The sequence below is a fragment of the Spinacia oleracea genome, chromosome 1 (genome assembly GCF_020520425.1).
Source record: "Spinacia oleracea cultivar Varoflay chromosome 1, BTI_SOV_V1, whole genome shotgun sequence".
Lineage (NCBI taxonomy): Eukaryota > Viridiplantae > Streptophyta > Magnoliopsida > Caryophyllales > Amaranthaceae > Spinacia > Spinacia oleracea.
The window spans coordinates 110,242,318-110,269,641 of NC_079487.1; the positions used below are offsets into that span (position 1 = coordinate 110,242,318).

Here is a 27,324-nt window from a genome sequence, read left to right on the forward strand (position 1 = left end):
TCAGATAATCCGCCTACTTTTTATTTCCTCATAAAAATAAAAATAAAAGAGTTGTTTGACAAATATAATGCAGACACCTGAGGAAAGTAGATGCGAATTTCCTAATACGTGAATTTGTTCATGCCCAAACTTGAACCTCGTTATTTTCATGAGTCCTAAACTATCATACACTATAGTCTTGTACAAATATTTAACCATTAAAATGTAATCATACTACTACCTCATAAATCATAAGAAAATACAGTAGTACAGATAAGTGCAACTCTAATAAAGTTCTTCGAATGATAATTTAACTGATATTCAAATCTAGGAAGGATCTATAAACAACTTTTTTGTGCGTACTTCTATCATCCATTTTCGATGTATACATGATATAATTTGGTACATAATACTCTTTTATAGAAATACTATTACGACCATTAAACTCAAATAATTTCACTTATAATTTGTTTGCGAAAAATCATTGAGTATGGTTCAATAAAGTAGACGTACGCCCACAAAAGTATAAGGGCGAATAGAAACAACCTAATATTGTTTTGAATATGTATGTAAATCATTTTATTCAAATGTTGAAACTCCACTTCTTATAAAGAAAAAGCCAGAAGGTGAACCACTAACATCAATGTTAATCTCGCCGAACTTTCCCCGCCTTCTTCCACTGTTAATGGTCTTCTTCTACTTTTATTTGACCCATGTTTCCTTTGATATGTCTCGACAAAGCCAAGGAAAAATGATGATTGACTCGGATTTTTAGCCAATAGTAGTCTTGTACTCTTGTATGTATATGCATTAAAGTCGCCGTTGACACTGGAGAAGGTCAACATTTCTCTTTGAATGATAATGCATGCTAAAATTTCAATGGTAAAAGAAAAAAATTGCAACAAAGTACACCAAATAGAGAAAATTAAAATTTGTACCAAATTTCTAAATGAACAATGGCGATATTTTTCTAAAACTCGGTTATTCAACAAAAAAACTCAATCAAACTAAATAAAACACAAAATATAACCCATTGAAAACATTAATTATAGGTAATACAAATACAAAGCCACAAAAAAGTTGTTTTTTTGCATAGCGGTTATATCTCCTGACTTATATTTTTGACCACGTATCTGGAAAAAATAACAATTAAATATTCTCACCAATAAATCCTATTAATAGCTAACTACTCTAAACCTCACAAACTCTAAACGTCTCGAATTTATCTCCCTGATGAATCAATTAATTGATATGCTAAAATGGTACAATAAATAATTGGGAGGAGAAGAGTGAAATTTGAGATATCAATTTGGAGAAACGAAGTAATTGTCAATTTTAACCAAAATACACATTTAATTTAAAGGGGTTGAATGAGTGAGCCAATTTAATGAAGAATTAATTGGTTTGGAATGTTGAAAGGGGAAGAATCAGAAGATGAAGGAGTTGTTTTTTTTTTTTTTTTTAAGAAGAGTAATAGATGAGACACGTGTCTTTCTAGGTATAGATTTTATTTAGACACGTGTCCACTTATAAAGTTTGGTTTTCTATGTATAGACTAGGTATAGATTGTTTTGGTATTGGAATCTTGCGATAGTATCGGGCCTTCGGGTCTTGAGAGAAGAGATGCATGAGTGCCTACAAGGTGAACCCCAAGCCCAAGGGAGGCTCCTGGAGCGGGCTCTCCGACGCCCTGATTACTATCCGGGATATCTATATTATTAATTTATTAAAGTAGAGTGAAGGTAAATGTGAGGCCTCCAAAATCTCATCCCTCAAGTATCATCAATTCTACTAAGAAAGGCAATTTGATAAATAAATATACTTCAAATAAAAAATTTCAATAAAAGGAAACTTTAATAGAAAAAAGATACTGATTGCAACTTTCCAAATTTGCTAACATAGTAAAGAAAAAAAAATCAACTTAATAAATTTAGGAAACAAGTGATTCGCTAATTTTATAATTAGTACTTTATGTTTAGTATTCAATAAATTAATAAATTTTAAAAACTTCCCCTTGAAATATTTTATTGGTTATTTGTCAATTATATTCAAATGGAATAAAATACCATATTTAACCCCGTAAAAGACAAACTAATAAGGGAGAGAAAAAAAAACGATGGATAATCGATATTTAGATTCAGTATCCCACTTCATTGTTTGCCAATCTATTAGCCAGCAGATTTGGGAGGGGGGGGGGGGGGATTAGTTGGTGTTTTTTAGAAAGATCGGGAAAGACGACGATAATGAGTGAGAAAGATTGCTCGGTTTTAGTTTCACTAGCTGTTGTGACGACGTAAAATAAGTTGTTGCCACTAAGTTAATTAATTGAGAATGTAAGAGAGAGCGTAGAGTGTAGAAGTTGAAATGAAAGGGAGTTGAAGTGAGAGCAAATATTCATAGTAAAGGTAGATGACTAGAATGTCGTAGCGTTAAGGAGGAGGATGTGGTAATGGTGCAGAAAAGGAGCCAATTGTGGGTTTTCTACTTTTCTATGGAAGGCAATGAGTAATTGATGGCAATGGATGAGTAGGTCGTTGTGCATTTTCTGGTAGGCAATGGTAGTATTTTCTACATAAATGATTTTTACAAAGGTTAATGGTTCTAAATCTGAAGGTTGAATGTGACAAGGACTAAACAAGTTGATAAATAACAAATAAAACCGTTAAATGTATTTTAAATTATAAGACAATTAATCTTCATAATACGCATGCCAATTAGACAAATTGAATTTCATCAAATATTTTGTCCTTCTGAAAGAATCATTATTATAATAGAGAAAATCATTGAATACCTCTATATTTTCTATTAAGAATGTTTGACATAAAAATAGATATCATCTGCAATAGCACGAGCACAAACTAGTATATATTATAGAGAGAAAGTAGACTAGAGATACATTGAGAGAGAGTAAGAGTGGAGGGGTCAAGTCTCTTTCACCTTATGAGGAAGTAAATACCCATATTTGATATGATTCAACAAAAACATATCAAACCAAAATAAAATAAAAGTGGTATAATATATTAGGTAATGGGGTTTGAGTCATGTACTAATAAATTCAAATATGGTACTCGCTTTTTAAATATGATTCTCAGAAGTTTAAATATGGGGTTTATTTTCAAATATGGTACTCAAAGGTCAAATGAAAATTTCAAAATAATGGTTCAATTACCACCGTGCCCTCAAATATGTGTTTGGAGGCACATATCTGATATGGGCTATTCACCTTATCCCCTTAAGAAGTATTTATAGTTGTTTGTAGATTATGAACCAACATTAAGTTTCATGGGGTTGTAACTTGGGGAGGTTGTTTTTTCGCATATCAGATATGTGTGGCAACACACATATTAGCTAAAAGACAAATAGCTAAAAGACAAAATAGGAAGTACCATTTTGCAAAAAAAAAGTACCATTCTGTAAAAAAAATGTACCATTTTTGTTTTAAAAAGTACCATTTAATTTCTTTTTTGTCATTTTTCCTATTTTGTCTTTAGCTATGATATGTATTTGCAAGCACATATCTGATATGCGAAAATACTTCCTCGTGACTTGGGACCCCTTAGTTCCAAAAGCATTGTAACAAATTATTAAGTTGGGCTCAACTAAGGAAGTATCTCGTACACTAATCATCATTTTAATTTAATTACTTACTCAAATTTGTTAAAACCAACATGGCAATTATGATTAATGACTTGAAATTTAGGAGTAGTTAGTTTTAACATAACAACATTTTCCTACTTTAATATATGTGTGTTTCCTAAGTAGAAGCGCGGGACAAATAGTTAATACAAAAATCAGCAATCAATCAAAGAACAAAACTTGAATCTTCATGCATATCCAACTTAATTATCTACATTATAATATCTACAACAAAACAAAGTTTTTCTTCCTACCCAACTATGCACTAACTAGCTTACTAATACTAATAATCAATTAAATGAAATAAATTTTACGTAGTATCTTATATACATGAGAAAACTCTCGAAAAAGGTTTAAAACCTTGTATAATCGGGTAGATTAGTGAGCGAACCGGGCTAATTGAATCACCATTACACTTGTATCATCATTTGATCCCCTACTTATTGACAACTCAACAAGCTTCCTACAAGCATGCTTTAACTCTGGCTTATGATCACTTCTTGCTGTAAAAAAGGGCAGAACTACATCAACTGCTTCCTGATTACTAACTTTGTTCCACAGGCCATCTGAAGCTAAGATCAGGAACTCGAAATCGGGTTTAATGGTTAGGATTTTCGTGTCGGGTTCTGCTGTGACCCATTGCTTGAGATGTTGGTCTCCTATTGCTCTTGATACTGCTAGAGAACCTTGTATTCTCCATGTTCCGTTACAATAATCTACATATCCACCCTGTATAAAACAAAGTTACAACTAATAAGCTTGTGTCACATAAATTATACAAACTACATTAGGTCCCGTGCACGCACGGTTATTTGAAAATTATTAATTGACCATCTTGTTTAACTGAAATATTTATCCCTTAAATCATATCTATTGCGTAATTAATAATCTCGAACATACTCATTTTATCATATAATATACAATTTTCGCTCTATTACGTATTATATATTTTATATGTTTAATATGATGATATGACCAAATTAAATATTTGATATGCTTAATATTAACAAAATATTGAGTAAGAATGTTTTTTATTATTGATATGACTATATGACTAAATATTATCAAAATTGTCTAATAATATCATATTTAATTATCCTATAATTTTTCTATTTATAAACATTTATACAAAATGAGAGAAAATAAAAAATAGAATAAATTAAATATTTTATTAGGAAATGATTTTTGGCGGGAAAAAATCGCACCAGGAATTGACACGTGTCATTCATGGTGTCTCTTTTAGTATATAGTAATAGATGCTTGTTCGCGTGACAATAGAAAAAAGATAACAAGGTCTGGTATAAAAACACACTGTCGTCCGAAAATAATAATAATAATAATAATAATTTCTAGTGACATTTTTTTATGATGGATTGAAAACTTATTAAAATTATTCCTGAATACTTGTAGCAGCTTGACTGACACACTTGTCAACTAGTTTGGCCGTAATTATATGCAATTGCATATTAGTAAAAACATACAAAATTTGATATTTGGAAAATGTAGATTAAGACTAATCCAACAAAATATTATATAATAACATTTGATTTTTATATATAATAGGCTATGTTCTGTTGGCCTTATTTTGACTTATTTCAGATAAAATAAGTTCAGTTAAGTTCAGATAAGTTTAGATAATACATGTTCAGCAAAAATAAGTTTTTTTTTTGGACATTTTCACACACAAATAAGTTTATTTCAGACAAAATAAGTATTTTCAGATAAAATAAGTTCGGATAATATAAGTTCAATCAAAATAAGTCAAATAGAACGGAACTATATTAAGAAATTTGGGTCAAAGTTAATGTATGAATAATGTAAAAGTCAAACTAGTTCAAGTATTCAGAAACGGAAGAAGTATCTAGTTTACATATATACCTTGGATTCGATCCGAGTTTTCTCATCTTCTCTCGAAGGGTTATGATCATTAGTTAGTGCCTCCGCAAGGCCACCCCTACTAATAACAGCGCGACAATCACCAACATTAGAGACCATAAGGTTGCCTTCTTGTATCAATGCGGTAACACAACAAGCACCACCACTGGAATTTCCGTTAAGAAACTCCTGGTCAGCAGCTAAATAACCATCTCTTATTTTCTCCTCAACCGGTTTATTATCCGATTCGACCCCGGTTAGACTTCCTACATGGTTTAGTATGTTGTCACCTAGCCTTTTTGCTGCAAATTCAGCAGCTTTTGGACCTCCATGTCCATCAAATATTCCAAATAATGCCTGCAATTGTTCAAAAACATTGATCATGAACAAAATATAATATAATGTGACTGAAATTATTATGCCATTTTTATCCTAAGAGAATTAATTATTCGTTACTCCTATCACTATTCTACAAGTTAAGCAACTACTTCTCCCTCTGTTCCTAAATATTGTATCCATTTGGGAAAGTGGGGTGTTTTTAAGAGAATTGAAATCTTGGTTTGTATTGGTATAAATGTAATGATTGAGTGTAAGAAAAATGATTGTATGTAAGAGATTATAATAATAAAAAATATTATTAAAGAAATAAGTTAAGATCGAGAGAGGAGTGATAATGATGGGTGATAAAGGAGGTGAGAAAGTGGGTATATGGGGAAAGGGAAAAGATTTAAATAATAGGGGTGGGGAAATTTAGGTGGGAATATGGGTAGAATCTTTAGGTATTTTGGTAATTAGATAGAAATATAAGGGTATTTTAGGATAAAATGTATGTCCAAAAATTGAAACGGATACAACAAAAGAGAACGCTTAAAATGGAAACGAATACAACATTTAGGAACGGAGGGAGTAGTAAGTAGTAACATAATTAGATATATTGCATATTGTATTCTATCATCTTATACTTAATTATAATTGACATGTCATTTACTCATTTAATTATATATTTACATCTCTTCTTACTATAGGTAGTTACCAATTAAGACTAGCTACCAACTACCAACAAACATTCAATCTAATAGCAATATCTATCAATGAACCCTACATAGATATTTAATTTTGAAAATTATAGACCCACCATGTGAACACAAATATTAGTTTAGCTATGGTATACTCCGTCTATAACATGCATAAAATGCATTGATAGCATGTGCATTTATTTATTTTTCTTCATTGAGTTTTTTTTTCTTTTTGTGTATGAAGAGGCACCACAGTAAACAAATATTATAGACATGATTTGATCTAAGGTACTCCGTATTAGGTACAACTCTTATACTCCTAGAGTAAATTCCAAAATTACCTGTTTAGGACGACCACGTACATGATTGACAAAAGCCGAATAACGATCCTCCAAACGAGCCCTTGATCTCCCTCTTTTACTATAAACTCCATACCCATCTTCTTCAACTTCAATAATCTCTTCAACACGGTTTTCATGATCATCTCTAGGCGTAGTTGTCATGACATTTTCCACTAGTCTAGCAACCGGAATAGTAACCCTTATCGCCGGCCTTTTCCTCTTCATCAACGAAGAATCATTATGATGATGATTTGCTTCCAAGTGTTGTTGAAACCTTACCATCAAATTAGGTGTTATGGGGTTGGCATGAAGGTTGAAAAAATTGTTACTCGTAGTGGTAGTATTACCACTATGAGAAACATTTGATACTACGACGGCACACATTATTCCTTATCTCGAACTTGTACTCCTCGATACTTCGTATTACGTTACGTATGTGTTATTATTATTATTAATAATTAGCTATATATATGTGAATTAAAACTTTGGGTTATGATTTATGAAAAGCTGGCTCATATTTGTGTGTGTTTATATAGGGTTGATTTCGTGATGATGAAGAAGTCTATTCGGATCTAAAAGGGGTATAATGAGTCAACAGTTCAACGGTCAATAAAATTGGTTTTAATGCGTAAGTTGGGGAGACTTGGTCTATTTTCTTAATCTAGCTTACTTCGACTTTGTCCTTTTTTTTAGTGTCCGGTAGTGATCAAGTCTGGAACTTTTGATTGGTTCATCAAAATGTGACGTCAAATACCAACGAAAATTTTGTCCATTAACCCATATTCCCATGTTTCAAAATTGTTGCTCTTTTTTACAAAGGTTTTCAAATTGATTAGATTACCAATATTGAGTAGGATTAATGATGATTTGATAACTTGAAAAGTTAATTTGGGGCTAATAGTTTGAAACATAGAGATTAAAAACACTTTTTCTTACATGTGAGTGTTATATTATTGCATGACGGTGTGACATATCAAATGAAGTTACTAACGAAGTAATGATACATGAATGGCATGGGATTATTGACTTTACAGTTTTCTTATTTTAAGATTAAGATATCTAACTCTTTTATTTCTTACGGAGTAGTATTTTTAAAGATTTAAACTTCGTTTTATTTTATTTTTTTATGTAAAGATTTCATAAAGTACTAGTAGTGGTGTACGTATTTTAAGATAGTTTTGGTTTACTTTACGTAATGCGTAAATTAGGTTGTTGGTACAATGAGATTACCACCAATGAATCAATGAGGTTACGAGCAAAGATATACTCCCTCCATTCCTTTTTGTTCTTCCCATTTCCGTTTTTAGCATTTCTTTTTGTTCTTCCCCTACTGAATCTTTACTATTTTTGGCCATAGTTTTTTTACCAATTTACCCTAAGATTCCCCACTATTTACCAAAAATACCCTAAGATTCTACCCTTTCCCACCCACTTTTACCCCACCCACCTTATTTAATTATTTAACCTAACCCCACCCCCCCTCCCTTTATTACCCGTCCCTTTCTCACTTTTCACTCTCATCCCTCATTCTGATTTCTCTCTCTCACCTCTTCGGATCTCTCTCTCTCTCTCTCTTATTTCACTCTCTCTCTCTCTTAAAATCCCTCCCCTGTTCTTGAGAAAACCCTAGGTTTTCCGCCTCTGATCTGGGTTTTCCTCTCCAAATCTCACAAATCTGAAACGTTTTCGCCGAAAAACTTTCATAAAAATCACTCGGATTCATTTTCCGATCAGATCCCCTCTATTTTTGTCCCCTTTTTGGTCCCTAATCGTCGCTGATCTTTGTTTTTCTGGTACGTTATGGGTTCTTCTTTGTCTAGAACTCGAGGTGATTCTGGGGTGGGAACTTCTGGTCAAAGAATCCCCGATTCCAACTGTGATTGGGGATCCAAGTGCAACTGTCCCAATAACGAGCATTCCTACTCCGCCGAATATAAAAACAATCTGTATTTGGCCCAAAAAGAAAATACGAGTACTCGAAACTATTTGGAAGAATGGTTTCGGAAGAGGGAAGTGGAGCCAGGAGAGGAGGTTGAGTCAAAATATGACGATCGGAAACCCACTCCCTCAGATCTGCGTTTTTTCGGTGAAGGAGATTCCGATGAGGTATTACTTTTGATTTTTTGCGATTTATTTAGGGTTATTGATGTCGATTTTATTAAAATGGTTTGATGATTGTTTGCATGTCTAAAAAAGTGGGATTTGATAAATGTTGGATTTATTTGGAGTATTGTTCATTAAACTCGGATTATTTTTTGGATAAGTTGCTCTGATTTTCCATTGCATGTGTTAAAAATGCAGATCTGGTTTTATTTCGAATTTTTTGGGAATATTTTGGAGATTTGTTGGATTCATTCGGGCTTTTTATGTTATTCTTTGCTCTGTTTTCTCATTGCATGTTGTTAAAATTGAGTTCTGATTTTATTTTGTGCTCTGTTTTTTCATTGCATGTTGTTAAAATTGAGTTCTGATTTTATTTTGTGCTCTGTTTTTTCATTGCATGTTGTTAAAATTGAGTTCTGATTTTATTTTGTGCTCTGTTTTTTCATTGCATGTTGTTAAAATTGAGTTCTGATTTTATTTGGAGATATTTGGAAATTATTTGAAGAAAATCGGAATATTCATGTGTTTTGTTGATCTGTTTTCCCATTGCATGTGGTTAAAAATGGGATCTGGATGTATTTGGGATATTATTTGACATTTTTTGGGTAAAAATGGGATCTGGATGTATTCGGAAAATTAGTTGGATTTTAATGGAATTATTGTGTGATTTGCTCTCATTTATCTCATTGCATGTGGTAACCATGGTGATCTGAAATTATTTGGAACTTTATTTTGAGTTGTTTGATTAAATCTGATTTTAATTCATGGTCCCCTGTTATTTTATGATGGCACTAATCATGTTGTTTGTCCCCTATTGATTGCAAGGAACCAAGTGGGTCTGATTCATTTGATCTGGTGTATGTTGGAGAGTGTGAAAATGAGAATGGTGATGCTGTTGGGTCTCCAGGACAACTTTCATCTGGTTATCCCTCCTCAAAGAAAGGAGAAAAGGGGAAAAAATCGGCTTCAGCATCTGATGATGCTTAGATAAGTCTGTCTCCTTTCTTCCTTTTTTCATTTTATTGAATGCTGGCTAGCTGTGGAGTCATAAGGTGGATGCCAACAATTGTGATCTGTTGTTGGCCAGGGGTGTTGTTGTTTGGATGATGATGTTGTGATTAGTTGTATGGATGTTGATGTTAGATAATGATGTTATGATATTGATATTGATAATGATGATTGGATGATGGTGTTTCCATATGGTTATGAAATTTTGTGGAATGTTGTCTGTGTGATGAACATGATTTGATGGCTTAATGTCCCCTGTTTTATAGTATGTTTTGTGTATGATAAATATGATGCTTTGGTGAGTATGAGATTTGATCAGTATAACTATATTTTGGATTAGTAAAGGCATGAAATGAATATAATTTGGGGATAGGGTTTGAGTTATTTCAGTCCTCTCAGTGTGACCTGGTGTTGAATGCTTAATGTCCAAGCATGTCCATTTAGGATACAGTAATGTCCCTTTATTTATTGTGATCGATGATGAGTCTTTTTAATGCTGAGGAACAAGTCTTACTAACCACAAATGCTCGTGCTGCCATTAGTATCAATAATGATATTTCTCGGGCGCTAAGTGTTTGTGGTTTGGAGTTGTTTTAATGATGCTTGGGGACATTCTGATATCAATATTAGGAGGTTTGTGATCTTCAATGATGTGATTGTTGATATTCTGAGATCTTTGTTTTGATAATTGTCCTTTAACTTCTTTTGTCCAACGGAGTGAATGTCATTTCACACAATGAAATGTGAATATCAATCATTCCGTTGGGCAGAAGAATGTTAAAGATATGATAGTATTGAAACTACTTGATCAATGATGTGTGTCAATATGTCTGAGAAATGAAACCCTACATGTTAATGATCTGTTTAATGCTTCATGTCCCATGAATCAGTGGAGGTCTGTGATGAGTCTTTCATTTGATGAGGTTCAAACCCTATGTTTTGATCAGTTCATGGTGATCTGATGCATTGTTGATTGTTATTGTTATGCTTGATCTGTGATGAGTCTTTCATTTGCTGAGACTAAAACCCAATGTTCCAATAACACTTGTGCACCATTAGCATCATTGATGCTCTTCCGGAGCTAAGTGTTAGGGGATAGGGTTTGTGTCAATGATGCTTGGGGACATTCTGAGATCTTATGTCATGTTAGACAGGAGAGACAATTCATGTCTTGCAAAACATGTATAATGTGTTTCTGATATTCAATGATGTAAGTGTTGATATTTTGTGATGTATGTGTTGATAACCTGAGATATTTGATTCTAAACATGTCCTTCATCACCAATTACCAAAGGGAATACAGATCATGTCACATCATTGATTGATCTAGTATCCCCTTTGGTGAATTGGTGGTGAGGTTGTAAATCATTTAGAAACAAATCTGTCAATGATGTAAAACAACTTAACTGAGATTCAATGATGTTCCCTTGTTCATTGCTTCCTTGTTTTTGCTGCTTTGTTCTTGTTTCCTTGTCCATTACATCTTTTGGCACATCGGCATCCAATTGGGAAGAATTTCCATCTGAAAATGATGTGATATGCATTCTTTCCATTTGGATGCCGATGTGTTTAGAGATGTGATGTGTTAAAGTTGTGTACTTATGCCTTGTGATCTGTGATGAGTCTTCATTTTATGAGTGTCAAACCCTATGTTTTTCAATCAAACACATGCACCATTAGCATCCATGATGTTTTTCAGGAGCTAAGTTTAATTGGAAAGGGTTTGATTCAATGATTTTTGGGGACATTCTGAGATAATTATGATTCTTTGTTTATGTGAGGCATATTCCATGTGTTATCAATGATGAATTGATTGTTTTTGTCAAAATTACATCTTTTGACGCATCGGTTTCAAAATGGGAATAATTTCCATCTGAAAATGATGTGATATTATTATTTATTTCCATTTTGAAGCCGATGTGTTTAGAGTTGTGATATTGCAAATGCTGCCTTGTTCTTAATAACCCAATGCTGCCTTGTTTATAGTGTTGCCAATGCTGCCTTACCTCTTGTGCCTTGTTCTTTTTCTGCCAATGCTGCCTTGTTCTTGTTATGTACTTCTTCCTTGTTTATTGCCTTGCCTTGATTACTCTATATTGATGTGAATAAGAATGATGGAAAAAAACTTTACTAAACTTAAACATGCGATTCATTCATTGATGCTTCCAAAAGATATGCTTACAAAATGTTTTGCCTACATGTTATGCTTGCATTTAAGCTTACAAAAGTGACACATTGGTTTTACTTGTCAATTTAAAAACATGTCCCCAAAACACAAAAAGTTATCTAATTGTTTTCACCTTGCTTCACTGGTTTGCTTTCCATTCATCATAGAGTTGCATGCATTCATTAACTGCCCATATAGGTGCCTTGACTTGCTCTGGCAGTCTGCCTTCATCTTCTAAAATCTTCTTCTTGTTGTGTGGAAGTTGGTAATCATTGTTGCCTTTGTGTTTTAGAATCTCATTAGAAACAAACTGTAATGTCATCCACACATTAGACAATGTCTTAGGATGCAACTCATTAAAAGAATCATACACTGCTCCACTTAAGTCCTCCACAGTTTTAGGCATTTTCTTGTGCATAAGTGATTGTATTGACCTGAAAAATCCCAAGTCCAAGATGTTGCAATCTGGACTGTTTGCTGGCTTTTGAGTCAACACAAAAGTGAACCCATCTTGTTTGTAGTGTAGTTGCCATTCAGGATCATTTTGCAATATATGTGCCTTTGCATTATCTTGAATGATATAGATGACCTTTTCCCCTTCATGTGGTGGCCACTTTGCCTTGATTGCTGGAATTAGCATGTTGATCATCATTGCCCTTGTTTCAATTTGATTCACAGACTTCACTGGCTTTGTTTCAATGGTCCCCTTTACTCTGTTTTTTTATGTCCTCTTGGCTGCAACTGCATTTGTGAATGGAAATATGCCTATTTTACCATCAAATTCACAATTCCCATTTTCACCCCACCTTGGTCTGGCTACTGCTGCCATGAACATGAATTTTGGTATCTTGGTTCTTGAACTTGCACTTCTATGTGGATAGGGTTCATTGTTTGCAAGATAAACTCTCTGGTTTTTTTGAGTCAAATAAAACCACTTCTCATCAATATGAATGAAGTCATACATGCTGTAATTTGTTGGTTCTTGTGGTATAGTGTAATCCATTATTAGTCTGAGTACCCACCTCATCCTTGCCATTTTGCATGCATCTGAAATGCCTGGATGCAAGGGACTTGAGTGTGGCTTAATAATTTTCCTCTTGATGAGCCTCCATACTGTTGTTGGTCCCAAATTGAGCATTCTTGCAAGATCTACAATGCATGTTCTGTCCCCCATGGCTATTTGTGCAATAGAGTCATATGTGACTTGAACCTTTTTCCTGCCACACTTGTGATACTTACTTTCCACCACATATGAATTCATTGCTGCCTTCTGCTTCTTTGCTTTGTCCCATATTGACCCTATGGTTTTTCTGTTGTAATCAAATTCTATGGTTGCATCCCTTATTGTCCCAAACAAAAGAGTTTCTGAATCTGGAATTTTTCTATTCAGCAGGTACACCAAAATTTCAAGCCTCAATTCATTATTTATTCTAGGAGTCATAGGCTTATGATGATCTGTTCTTTGTGTTGCTGTTTGATGATGAATTGGTGATGCATTTTCTGATGGTGGTGGAAATTTCAAATCAAAAAGAAATGGTACCTCTTGAAAGTTGGTAGTTTGCTGCTGCCCTTCCCCTTCTACTTCTGGTACTTGCTGTACATATTCAGTGCTGTTTGGTACATCTTCATTAAACCCAATGTCCCTAAAATCAGCAGCAGTATTTTGAGAAGCTTGTACCAAGTCAGCAGCATCATCACCTACCTCTGAGTCAGAATCGGAGTTAATGCCATTGCCTTCATCATCAGAAAATCCGAGGAAATCGTCATCCTCTTGATCTGAAGCCATTAAGTCCCCTGTTTTTTTGCTATTTAATGCTGAATTGAGGAAGAAATTTTGGTGTTTTCCTTGTATTTATTGAACTTGGTAAAAGTCAGATTTTGGTCTTTTGTGGGGGGAAAGTGACCCTATTTATAAAGGGAATTCACTATGTCAACCCCTCAAAAATTTGGAGGGAAAATGAAAATCCCCTGTTTTTTTATTTGGGGGAAAATTTGGAGGGAAAACTGAAATCAATTGTTTGGGCTAAATTTCCAGCCAAAAAAAACGTGAGTCATTGTATGATTGTTTCTGATTGGTCCATGTAACAGCAGATGGGTCCCATACACCATGTGACTGAAATTTTTTGCTGATTTCTTTCAATACTTTAATAAAATATCTACTTTTCTCCCTATTAATTAAATACTTTCCCTCTCTTTACTTTATTCAATTTCTTACACCCAATCATTATTCTTACACCCAATCATTACTCATATCCCAATACAAACCAAGATTCAGTTTTCTTAAACCACACCCAACATTCTTTAGGGGAAGAACAAAAGGGAATGGAGGGAGTAGAAATGTTAATGGCAATGGTTCTTAGGACTCGTTGATACTCCCTCCGTCCCTTAATACTCGCGCCGCTTTTATTTTCGGGTCGTCCCTTAATACTTGCACCGCTTCTATAAATGGAAATCTTTGCCAATATTGTATTATTTCTCACACTTACCTATTACCCCACCTACATCCCTACTCTCTACAAAAAATCATTTAAAAATCATCATCTCCCACTCACCACTTCCCACCCTTACACATTTTCCACTAACTATATTAAAAAAAACACCCAACTATCAACTAACACCCATTAAATTAATAAGTCAATTCAAATGTCTTAAACTCCGCACCGGTCAAACCGGTGCGAGTATTAAGGGACGGAGGGAGTATATTATTTAGAAACGTATGATATTACAATGCGAAACGGAATACGGAGTACTAATGTATCATGGGACAGTCAATTAATCAACTGAGTGTATCACGCGCCAATGCGCCATAAATAACTACTACCCGTCTCGGAATATTCGTACCATTTTGACTTAACACGTTTGTCAATGCACAAATTTGACATCAATAGCTTTAACTATATATTATAAAAACTTATAAAATATTAATATTTTTAAAAAATATATTAAGATGAATCCAACAATACATTAACATTTGTTTTCATATAATAGAAATGAAATAGGGTCAAAGTACATTATGTGAATAGTACAAAAAGTCAAAACGGTACAAGTATTCTGAAACACAGGGATTAAATTTAAAAATTAAAAATAAAAATTAATTGTTACAAAGTACTCTTTTTACCACTTGTAAGGAAGGAGAAATTTTGGTCAAGCAGATTTAACTTATTTAATTAGAGAAGGGAAAAAGATTAGTCTATAAAAGTGGTCTATGTCGAATTGTCGATTTCATCGTCCTATTGTCCTATACCTTTGGCGTACGTCTAGAAAAAAGAAGAATGTTAAGCAAGTAATCCTAAAACACCGTCCTTGGCCCTGTTGTCTAGTCCTTTTTAGTCAACTTATTTTCTTACGTATGAGATGGCATTAGTTAATTAGCTGTTAAATAACCTATTATTTGTTAGTTTAATGATGACTGTGTAGGAACATATAGATGCATAAAGCGGAATTTTAGGAAATAATTTCCTAACATCTATCACAGGATCTCATGCATAACAATAGTATAGATCAGATTAAGTCGAAAGAATAATCACCTTTGAAGCGTGTTCTCCCGTTCGTATGCAAGCTTCGAAGATCTTAGAGCCCCACTTGTTGCTCCTCTACTCAGTCCACAAGCACGAATTGAATCCCACGTATGCTAGTACGGAAGAGAACGATCACAATCTGTCTCTTGCTTTGTTTGGGATGTACGGCGTTTTGAGAATTAGAATTAAGGTTTTTGTGTTTTCCTTTTGTCAGATATATTGAATGAACGTGATTTCTAAATCCCTGACATTATAACTATTATAATGTGAGAGTTTTAGGTTAACACAAAACCAAAGCCCAACATTCTTTCCCTTAATAGACCGGGTTCCATCGGGCCTTTTGGGCCCATTCCAATTAGTGCTTATATGTGTGACCTTATAGGATTAAATTATTTTAGTTGTAGGTCCAATCAATATTGTCCTACTAATCACATTTATTCTCTAGCAAGCAAATATGATTACTAAAATAATTAACTTATTATCTTCATAATTAATTCCTATTTGTATTTAGTAATTGCCGGAAATGTCTAAGGACATAATTCCTTCAGACTGAGGTTGAACTTGGTAGAGTGGACTGCATATTCGATCCTCCACAATAATAATTGAGAAGAGACTGAAACTTATCCACCTAAAATTCGCTATGAATATGGATTAGCTCTAAATGTGAATCGGATGATAATTACAAAAAAAAAAAAAAAAAGTAGCTGTTAAAAAATAATTTACGTACAATTGTCAATTATTGTCGTCCTGTTGTCACGGAATTCGGTTCTAACTTGTGAAGGTTTCTTTACGTAGTCACATTTGGTTGAACTTGAAACTACTGAGAATCTGAGATTTCTTGCATAAGTTGTTTTATTAATTTGATTTTCCTCCCTAATTTCACATAGTTGTATGGAGAAAATTAAAGTGTAGTTAATCCTCTATTAGATTTACGATATTTAGTTAATTATCAGACATATTCCCCTTAAAAAATTTATCAGACATATTAAGATGTAGGTTAGATAGCAGACGAGTGACATTACATATAGACATATAGACTATTTAATATAGCTTGACGGCCATCTTTTATAAAAGAAAAAGAAAAATATTTGACCGTCTTATACTCATAATTAAAACCGTTTCACCACCTAGGCGTTATTTTGTTCTATTTATTTTGACTTATTTTAGATAAAATAAGTTTAAATAAGTTCAGATAGTATAAGTTGAGAAAAAAAATACTCCTTTCGTTCTTGTTTAGTAGTCCCTTATGAAATATTTTAACAATCCATTAAAATGACATCTTGCATGTGAACTCTAACCCGTGTGGGTAGGAGAGAAAAAAAATTAAGAAAACATGGGTAGGTGGAGTGTTTAGTGTTGTTAAATTAGAAAATAAATTAAACACTTGCATATTAATTTGGAACGGAAAGGGAATTACAATTGTTATATAAGGGTAAAGGAGAATACTTTTTGTACAAAAAAGGAAAGATTCTAAAATGAACTAATAAAGAAAAAATCCCACTACTGAAAAGGGACTAATAAACAAAGAACGGAGGGAGTAAGTTTTTCTAGATATTTTTACACATATTTATTTCAGACAAAATAAGTTTTTTCAGATAAAATAAATCCAGATAAGTTCAGACAAAATAAGTCGAATAGAACGAATCTTTAATCTCTATAATATAAGTGAATAAGGGAGGGGTGTTTTGGTAACACCACTTTTGGTGTCCCCCTAGGATAAAACTAAATTACCCTCTAAAAATTCACAATTAAATTCAATTAAAAAACTAATTATTTATTGATTTAAAAATCTGATTATCTATAGATTTTAAAAACTGAAAATCAATAACAAATCAGGAAAGTTTTTTTGTGTCAGCATTATGGGCTAATCCCCATACACGTAAAATTTAATGGTCTAATATTTGGAGATCTTTGATTTTCTATAAAATTAGGAAACTATTATGACATTTATTTTCCATAAGAATGGTAAGATATGATTATGTAGAAAAGACTATAAGAGTATATTTGCACGTAGTATGTACAAGATCTTTGCTTACGCCCATACATCAATATTAAGTAAAAATACAATTTTAAGTTTAATAATTTCAAATGCATCTCGTGCATATAAGATATATATCTCTATTTTATAAGGGAGTTTATGAGGTCATTTTAGTGGCCTTTTGGAGTCCCCTTGTGGAATAGACTATAATACACTTAATAAGTTTTAATTTAATTTAATTATAATAATTCTAAAAACTGATAGTTAATATCATATTGTAAAAAATGAAATTTCAATGCACGTACAACCAAAAGTCAACAACAATTTAATTTAATTCCTATAGCAAACATGAAAGCAATTATTAAGGAAATTAAAAAAAAAATTGGAATTCATCCCTTCAATCTTACATTTTTTTATTACAAAATTAAACTTAGTCTTACTCTAATCATACCCTAATTTTATATGGTTATACAAGCACTTTACGGCAAAAAACGCAAAAAATAAAAAATGAACAAGTAAAAACACAATCTCTTACGTTTATTTTAGTTTATTTGTTATTACATTAATTCCTAAATAGATTTCATTACATATAAATATGTATATTTTTTTCTTTATTTTTAAATAAATTTTCTTACATGTTTTAGAAAATGTACATACTTTTAAGAATGTGTAGCGTGTATATATGACTATGTTTTAATTAACAAATTAGAGAAGAAAGTCATTGAAGTATTATTTTAGTAATTTAGTTCATTATGATCAAACTTTAGTTTGGTAATTTAGCACTTAGGTAGTTAGGTTTCCACATAAGATATCGATAATACACTTATAAAAATTGTTAAAAAATTTATAGAACGTTAGAACATACTTGCGTATATATCAAATTTTTAAAAATATCTGCACGCATTGCGTGCATAGAATACTAGTGTCCTCTATGGGAGCCGCATATGCGCAAGGTACTATGGTTGATGGCATTAAAAAGATAAATATTTGACTAGAAAATACTCCCCCCTTCCCGAAAGACTCGCATCGCTTTATTTACAAAACTGTCCCGAAATATTTGCTCTGTTTTTATAAATGATATATTTTCTAATTTTTTATTGTTTCTCTCACGTAACTAAGGTCCCACCTCTTGTCATAAAAAAACAAAAAAACTAAGGTCCCACCTGTATTCCTAATATCTAAAGAAAATTTAAAAAATTACACCAATCCCCCACTAACTATATTAATAAAATACTTAATATCAACTATCACCTAATTAAATAACCAAGTCAATTAAGTTACCTATGTGCCGGTCAAATCGGTGCGAATATTCCGGGACGGAGGAATTACTTGATTAAAAATTATAACTATTTTATAGAAGTTAAATTTCAGATAAATATGAAATGGCTATGAACAAACCAATGAGAAGTAGCGGTCCACTTATAAGTTATAAGTCTAATAGAGGTTTCACAATAAAACCAAGTGACGGTAATAAGAGTAAGTCTTATAAGATGGTATTTTTTTTCTCCTTTCTCTCCAATGCGTGACAACTCACTTGTGATTAAATATTTAGATTTCAACCATTATAAATATGCTTAATACTAATAGAGTAATACTTCCTCTGTTCTTATTTACATGACACACTGGAGTTTTAGACAATATTCACACAAACACCCTTGACTTCCTTTTGTGGTTTATACATAAGAAAAAACATAGTCGTGTGAGGTCTTATTAGATTCGTATCAGTAAATATTATTTAAATATCAACTTTTTATAATTTGTTTAGATACATAATTAAAAATATTAATGTTTCAAATCATGCATTGGCAAACGTGTATAAATAATTATGTCATTTAAAAAAGAACGGAGGAAGTAGCATACAATATCACTTTGATAAGAAATTGATCTTATACGGAGTACTCCGTATATGATACCGTCTCATATAACAATACGTATAATTAAAGTTTGAACAAAGAACCAGCAAGAATACAATTCTGGAATCCGACCTATCTACTACGGAGTATTCTACTGTTTACATACGCGAATATGTCAGCATCTGAAGTTACCACGGAAACAACACGAGTCGCACAACAAATCGACAACGTTTTCGATATCTATACGTAACCGCGCACCGTACCAGTACCACCTGTCATTTTTCTTTTCGATCTTAACCTCATCCACATTACTTGACCGCCCACACCGCCACACGCATAATATAAATAAATAATGCATTCATGAAACAAGTCTAACGTTATCCAGCTAATAATCATCCCTTGATATGTACGACATTTATACAACAAATTTAATTAAACAATTTATTTAGCACCTTAATTTTGTTGGTGATTGATTAAATAAGTGACAATATCAACTGAGCAAGAGAGGATGAGGAAGGAGCTAAATGAGAAGGCAAAAAGCGGACAGGCGGTGTTCCCTGGTGGCACTATGGGTGGCCAGAGCGGCTTAGAGGCTACCACAGAGAACCTCTCCGAAAGTCGTAGTCCAGGTGGTGGCCACGGCCAGACTCGAGGGGAGCAAATAATTGGCACCCAAGGCGGCAAGGAGATGGGCCGCAAAGGTGACCTTAGTGCGACTGATAAGTCTGGTGGCGGGGAAAAGGCTGCCGAGGGAAGTTTCCCCGTTGATGAGATCAAGTTCAGAAGACTTCCTTAAAACTACCTAGCTATCTAGCAAGCTTTTGTGTAGCATATTTGTTGTAACTTACTCGAGCCATCTTTAAAAGATTGTACAACTTTTTTTTTTTTTTTGGATCCGTCCCTTAAAGGTCAAAGATTAGGAAAATAACAAAATTATCAACTACTTCCTCTTCTTGGAGCGATATATTGCTTAAAGATCCAATAATTACTAAAAACGCTACTTTCTAACTTATTTATCTACATACTGTTCACGTTAGTATGGAAGAAATAAAGCGAACTTTCTTTTCCCGGTTCAGCTTAACAGCCAATTGATATGACGATTTTATTTTAAAATAAACTGCCATTTGAATTGGCAGTTCAACAGTATAAATCGCCAACTCATATGCCACTTTGCTTTAAAATCAAATCGTCATTTCAATTGGCGATTTTGGATGCCACACATATCACAACCTGTTCTTTGCAGTTTGCAGCCAGGAAATGGGCTAAAATTAATTTGCAGCCAGAAAATGGCTAAAATCTTCCTGCCAAATAGTAAGCATTCAAACAACTATAAGACCTCCAACAACCTCTACTAATCAACTCCAACAACCCCCACAAATCATACCAACCAACCAAACCATAACACTTAGGCAACAAAATAGAAATTGCAAACAAAAAATTTTCAAAACAAAAATTTACAATAGTTCTAATAGTTACATTACATTACACATGAGTTTTCAAAAGTTTCAATACAAGCAAAAATAACAAAAGACTACACATAAGTTTCTAATGTAGCTAAAATCTAAGTTCTATGTTGTTTCTTCACATGCTCGGACAATGAAATTGAGGCCTCATCCTCCTCGGCAATTGACTCGGGACGATGATTATGAGAGCTATTTCTTTGGCACCGGTAAGTGAAAAGCTGCAAAGGAGTGAGAAGCTGCAAAGGAGTGAGAAGCTGCAAAGGAGCTGAGGAGATGCAGTACGATCAAGAGGAGGAGTAAGTGGTGGAGGGCGTGGAGGAGGAGTAAGTGGCAGAGAGCATGGAGGAAGTGGTGGAGAGCGTAGAGGAGGAGTAAGTGATAGAGAGCGTTGTAGACACCTACTTTTGTCCCTGTTCCCGCAAGGGAAAGGTTCGATGATGAAAGCATAAAAACTCCACTTGACAACGCATCTCCTATAAAATAAACGAATCTCGATTCCCCATTTCATTTCACCCGAAACCTGCTATTTATGGAAACCTGCAAAAAATAGTAACTGCCGTAAAAGGTAGCGTCTAAAAGTGGCAAATCATAAAAGATAGAAACCTGTCAGAATTAGGTGTTGCACTCCAACATAAATCCTAAATGAGATAGAAAACTGCGAGAATCCTATTCCTAATATGATTCGGAAATAAGAGTTACGTATTAATTGAAATCCTAACGAGCCTAGAGTTCGTAACGGGCCCAGACGCATTCCGTCACAAAATTGATACGCGCTAAAAGACTCGAATTAATCTCAAACTCTACGGATTTCAGGAATCCGAATCTGACAAAGAATTCGGCCCAGACATCACTTTCAACGCCCAGAGCTGGGCGCCGAAATCTTTGACGCCCAGCCCTGGGCGCTGAAATTACATGGATCTCTATTTTCAACGCCCAGCCCTGGGCGCCTAAATCTTTGACGCCCAGAGCTGGGCGCCGAAATTACCTGGGACGTGTTTTTTTCCTAATTCTTTATGGATTAGAACTCTGCAATCCTATCTTTGACGAACTCTTCCCTATAAATAGTCCCCTAGTTTCGACGTGAAAGAACACACAACAACACATAATATATTCTGAGTATTGACTCTAAACCCCTTAGCCTGAGCCTCTCGCTGCGAAACTGTTCACGCGTTCTGTCGCAATCGATCCATAAATCGAACAGAACGTATCCTGTCCCATAATTGAGATTCGTTAAATAAAAAGGAGAAATAGCAAAGTCAAAGTGGTTAGTTTTCTAAGCACCGTGACGCACCTCTCAAGGGTGCGTCGTAATGTGTCCCTTTTCGATGATTTAACTGCTTTCCTCGCCCTTTTTATGAATTGTTAAACTAACCTAATCTGATTGTTCTATCACGCCTAACAAATATAATATTTTTGGGAAATCGTATTATCATGCTAGGTCCCTTAATGCTATTTAAATCAGATAATCACGATCGAATTAGTATTATATGTTGCATATTGCTAAAATCAACTCAGATTAGTTTAATAGTTAACGCATGTCCCTTCAATTATTTATGCTGAGCTAGTAAGGATATCCTGCCTCTGGAGTTATCGACGAGCGAATTACTCCTCTCGGTAGTTACAGTCCCCCGAACCCTCAATCTCTACCTTGCGGGTGTATATTGAGAGATCCCCACACCAGGGATCACAAGGGAACCTACGGCCGTCGTGGTCAAACATAATTGCACTCCCTTTATGTCACGATAACCGGGTTTTGTCAGTTTTTCTCATTGTCGTTAAAAACTGAATGACGACTCCTATATTACTAGTCAATTGGGTGTATACTCACAGGAAATCCAATTACACTTGATTGAATAAAAAGAATCGTCACACCCACGAGGGACAATGTCACGCATTAGCCTCGCGCTTTTTCGACCCCCTCACAGTGGCGACTCCACTGGGGATAGTGAAGGAAATACTCGTGCTTGTAGGTAATCAAAATAGCCGAAGGGTGAAATGATCCTACCCCGCGTTTATTTCCCCATCAAGTTGGGACGACCTGAAAATCAGCATATTAATGTGAACGGGCAGAACATCATAACGAATCTCGGCTCCCTCGGGAGTTGGGACTAAGGATACCTTTTTTTCGCCAATAGGGGGGTGCATACGCCGCGCATGTTTCCCACTCGGTACTTGTGCAGGTAGTACACCTATCCCGAACCCAATCGCTCGCCCATTAGGTCCCTCTCGCCTGCATACCCCCTTGGCTTGCACTTGCGGGTTGGCCTCTTGAGCGAAATTCGTCTGTTGAAGACACTACCTCGACCGGGGCATGTGTTGGATCTACGATAGAAGCGGTACCAAGCCAGGCGCAAATAAACTACCCATAGAAGCCTATCATAAACTACGTGACATATTTAATTTTCAAATCCATGTTTGTAATGTAGTTATGTGTAGCGAACTATGTGACTATGTTATGATTGTGCGTACGAATAATGCTAGACAAATAATGCTAGAAAACTAACGACCTTAAAAATTGCTCAAACATTCATAAACCAATTGGCCAAAGAGTTATACCGAAACACGTGTTCCGCAAGCCCGAACGATCGCCACAAAAAAAGCGACGCTCGGGATGGCCTGTAACGAATCCCACAAACGCTGCACAACGCGTAAAGGACGTTATTAGGCAAGCACGCAAAATTAAGTCGCATAAAACAAAAGAATATACGCGAACAGAAAACGAGTACCAGTCAGGGACGCATTTTCAACGCCCCTGGCTGGGCGCCAATATTTCTCACGCCCACTGCTGGGCGCTGAAGTTGCTGCCTGGCCTTTTGGTCAGGCACATCAGCCTCGGTGCCCGCGCATGAAAAAATATACGTAGCAAAAAAAAAACTTTTCGTAAAAATTGCTGCAAGGGCGTATGAAAAGGCACTCGACTCTAAAAGCGACTAAAAAATAAAAAAAAAAAATAACTCTTTGTGTCGTTGTTAGGCCTCTTACGACGACGATGTTCGGCACCAAAACCGAGCATGCTAATTAAACGACCTTGAATGTCACATGGGCAAAATACTCAAAAAATAATGTTCGAATAAAGTCTTCAAGAAAAAAATAAATGTTCAAATAAATCCGAGTCTAGACTAGGCTATGCCAAAGTACAATCCAAATCCTAAGTCTTAGTTGTCTTATCCATAGAATCGGTCCTAATGCTTGGTTGTCGTTCTGCAAGTTAAAAGGTTAAAACATATTGAGTCTCCCGTCCTAACATTTAAATCAATAAGCACCCATATGTAATTGTCATCCCTTGCTAAGAATCCACGGCCTCAATACTCTCTCACCAATAAAAAGAATATATTATAGTATTTGCAAAATGGAAACAGTCACATTCTGAAAATCATTCCCCCATAGTCGCACAACCCCCAAAGTGAACCTAAGGTATCAATACCATTGGCAAAATTAATGGCCTCAAGGCTTATAATCACATTGGGTCACGATTATCATAGTCCTCTCGAGTCACTCACTCCTTGAAATACTATTAAGTACGGAGTAAAAGATTTTCCATGAATGCAACATGACCAACCATGAAAATACCCAAATCGGCATACCAATAGGGCTACCATTGGGGTAAAGCAATACACACTAAGAGAGAAGCCGCACTAATGATTCTAGTCTTACAAAAATAAAAATCCGATCTCCCCAATTAACTACCTTGCCAACATTAAACAAAATGGCGCATGACAAATGAACACCCAAGGGTTAAAATCTAAAGTGTCAACCAACAAAAGTTATGGTCCAATTAGCCTAAGTCTGAGATTTGCTTGGTCAAGTATTATAGGCTTACGCCACGTCATTATTTTGAGTCTAGGCCACCTCCTTGTATTCCTACACGGGTTATAATCAGAAAATTAATGAAAGTTTGAGGCTAAATCACAACTTCCAATTAAATCCCGGAAACTGTAAAAAATTATTTTCGATGTAATTCTTTCGTTAAATTTCAAATAAGGTAAAAACAACATTTTGAATCTACGCTATTTGCACATTTTTAGAAACGACTAAATACGCTTGCAAAGTAAGATAATTTAAAGGTCCACCCTAGGCCTACTAAAATTAAAGGTCCACTATAGGCCTACCAAACGAGGCTCACTCAGTCTCGCCTCGTGACTCAAAGACCATAACCATCTACCTTTTAGCCCAAATAAAAAAAAATTGAAGGATTTATGCTGGGGAGAAATCCCATGCAAAAAGAAAAAAAATATAGAAAGAGAAAAGGGAGAGCGAAGAGAGCAATCCACGAAATGCTTAAAAAAGAGAAAGAGAAAAGGGAGAGCGAAAAAGAGCCATGAAATACTTAGCCCGTACCTCCCAAAGTGCGAAACCTACCCAAGTAAACGAAGGAAAAGAATTGAGTCAACCAATCCAGATCATAAAATTCTACGATGTCTACCCTTTCCAATCCTTATGCTCTTAGACGCATTCGCTCTGGGGCCCCTGTTCAGCTCATCTAACCCATCCATGTTCTCATTGCCATAACCCAAGAAACCATTACCTCGACTCTTGTTCTTGAACTTGTTGTCAACCGCAAACCACGCACGGCCATTGACACGTGCGTCGTACCCATTATTTCCAAAGCCCAAAACCTGTTCTTACACCACCATTAGCATAATGACCATATAACTTGTGTGGATACATCCTGTTGATAAACCCTTGAGCCGTCCCCATACTACTCATTGGCCTTAGTTGATGTAAACTCACGACACTAGTTCGAGGCTGCAAATTGTGAACCCTAGCTAATATAATCCTCATGCTTGACCAATACCTATACAAATCATCCTATCTCATTCAACCCGCCTTTCAAACCGTCTTGAGTCACGAATATAAAAAAAAAAGACAAATGAAAAGTACAAAAAATGTAAATAATACAAAAGCAAACTTTGCAAAGCGCCTCTAAAAGTTAGTCTAAAAAGGAAAAGAAGCATTTAGCGCACAAAAAAGATCCGCCCAGAAATAATTTTCAGCGCCCACAGCTGGGCGCCGAAACCTTTAGCGCCCCAACCTGGGCGCTGAATCTCTCTGCTCGCCAAATTTTGTCCAGAAGTGCTCGTCATTTTATCCGCACATGCACGGAAAAAAAACGAACACTTGGAGGGGTACAACACGTATTCAGACATACGTACCACCAAAAAATACATGTACTCAAAAAATATATAAAACAAATTTTTGGCTTACGGCAAATCAGTAGATTAAAATAATAATAAACTTCACTTATTCTACCGTTTCAAATAATATGTTTCCACCTCAGAACATACTTATCAAATTCGGCATTCTAAGAAACCATTTTCTGGCTAAGAACTACGCAAGACCTGATTCCAAATTAAATCTATTTAAGGCGGATACGTAGGCAATTCATGATTCGGTCCAACCAATTTGTAAAAATATTAAAGCCTATAGAAAAACAAGAATAAGAAATAAAGTCCCTTATTGAAATTTAATTACTTGCAACCCAAGTCAAAAGAAAAATTTAAGTCAAAGAAAGAATCTAAGTCGTCAAGATGCCAAAATGAGCACACATCGAAAAATAATAAAGGGCACGTACCCTTGCCAGAAGGAGCACTCACACTCCTAGGCACTTAGCCAAGACTCAAAAGACCGCTTTGCCTCAATTGAATGGGGGCTAGCGCAAGCGCCCATGACCTCTAAAATACTCTACTTGACCCTCCCTAAAGCGAACTAACTCACTTAAAGACCCTCTTTCACCACTAGACATAGTCGTTCGCTTAAAAACTTTCTTTCACCCCTAGACACAGTCATAATCGCCAACAAGTAGTAAAGGCAGTAAGCTTGCAATGAAAAAGATTGTTCTACGGCGTCCCCCCATCGTTCCTTCGAACTCAGGGCACCCGTTCATGGTAATTAGAATGCTTGCTAATCCCCTTAAAAAAAAAAAAAAAAAAATCAGATATTGTCAATAGGACTTGGCACTTAACCAAGGCTCACCCTACTCAGGAATATGACATGGGCATCTAAAATCGAAATCTGAAAGCATCATTAATGGGAAGACATAACAGCAACTGGGGGCTAAAAAGTGAAATGAAAGAGCTAGGGAAAGAACTAAGTATACCTTGACCTTTTGTGCAGACATACACCAAGTAAATCTAAGTCAATTTGAACACGGTTTATATTCCCGCAATTCTGGAAAAGATGACCCTAAAAGCCTAAAAGCATATGCCAAACGGGCACAAGTAATATCTTGACGTCTGCACCCTAGCTTCCAGCAAATCCTTAGACAGCATTCCAAAAATCGTAACAGTATTTTGATTCACTCATGTAATCCTGTACGAACCATTCTATAAGGTCAACCTACTTAGGACACCTCGGATTGTACACAGTAGGACTCGGGTTTTAAATAAT

General features: G+C 34.9%; 3 protein-coding genes across 3 annotated transcripts; 2 read left to right on the top strand and 1 right to left on the bottom strand.

Annotated features, from left to right (window-relative positions):
- Positions 1-3,783: 3,783 nt before the first annotated feature.
- Positions 3,784-7,376, bottom strand: LOC110798634 (probable protein phosphatase 2C 2). The gene is made up of 3 exons (XM_056839493.1): positions 6,848-7,376; positions 5,494-5,847; positions 3,784-4,344 (listed from the first exon to the last, which is right to left on the bottom strand). Exons 1-3 carry the CDS (start codon positions 7,229-7,231, stop codon positions 3,994-3,996), a joined length of 1,089 nt encoding a protein of 362 aa, XP_056695471.1. The 5' UTR covers positions 7,232-7,376; the 3' UTR covers positions 3,784-3,993.
- Positions 7,377-7,378: 2 nt separating this feature from the next.
- Positions 7,379-11,476, top strand: LOC110793108 (uncharacterized). Its single transcript, XM_056839495.1, has 2 exons — positions 7,379-8,953; positions 9,776-11,476. Exons 1-2 carry the CDS (start codon positions 8,648-8,650, stop codon positions 9,935-9,937), a joined length of 468 nt encoding a protein of 155 aa, XP_056695473.1. The 5' UTR covers positions 7,379-8,647; the 3' UTR covers positions 9,938-11,476.
- Positions 11,477-19,784: 8,308 nt separating this feature from the next.
- LOC110798627 (late embryogenesis abundant protein EMB564-like) lies at positions 19,785-20,436 on the top strand. The gene has a single exon (XM_022003816.2). The coding sequence runs from the start codon at positions 19,983-19,985 to the stop codon at positions 20,268-20,270; it is 288 nt and encodes a 95-aa protein (XP_021859508.2). The 5' UTR covers positions 19,785-19,982; the 3' UTR covers positions 20,271-20,436.
- Positions 20,437-27,324: the final 6,888 nt, after the last annotated feature.

Excerpts from the sequence above, each read along its gene's own strand:
- LOC110798634 (XM_056839493.1), bottom strand. The coding sequence starts at position 7,231 with ATGTGTGCCGTCGTAGTATCAAATGTTTCTCATAGTGGTAATACTACC. Across the intron at positions 5,848-6,847 it reads TACGTGGTCGTCCTAAACAG|GCATTATTTGGAATATTTGA; the intron begins GTAATTTTGGAA and ends GAACAATTGCAG. Across the intron at positions 4,345-5,493 it reads AAACTCGGATCGAATCCAAG|GGTGGATATGTAGATTATTG; the intron begins GTATATATGTAA and ends TGTTTTATACAG.
- LOC110793108 (XM_056839495.1), top strand. The coding sequence starts at position 8,648 with ATGGGTTCTTCTTTGTCTAGAACTCGAGGTGATTCTGGGGTGGGAACT. Across the intron at positions 8,954-9,775 it reads GTGAAGGAGATTCCGATGAG|GAACCAAGTGGGTCTGATTC; the intron begins GTATTACTTTTG and ends ATTGATTGCAAG.
- LOC110798627 (XM_022003816.2), top strand. The coding sequence starts at position 19,983 with ATGAGGAAGGAGCTAAATGAGAAGGCAAAAAGCGGACAGGCGGTGTTC.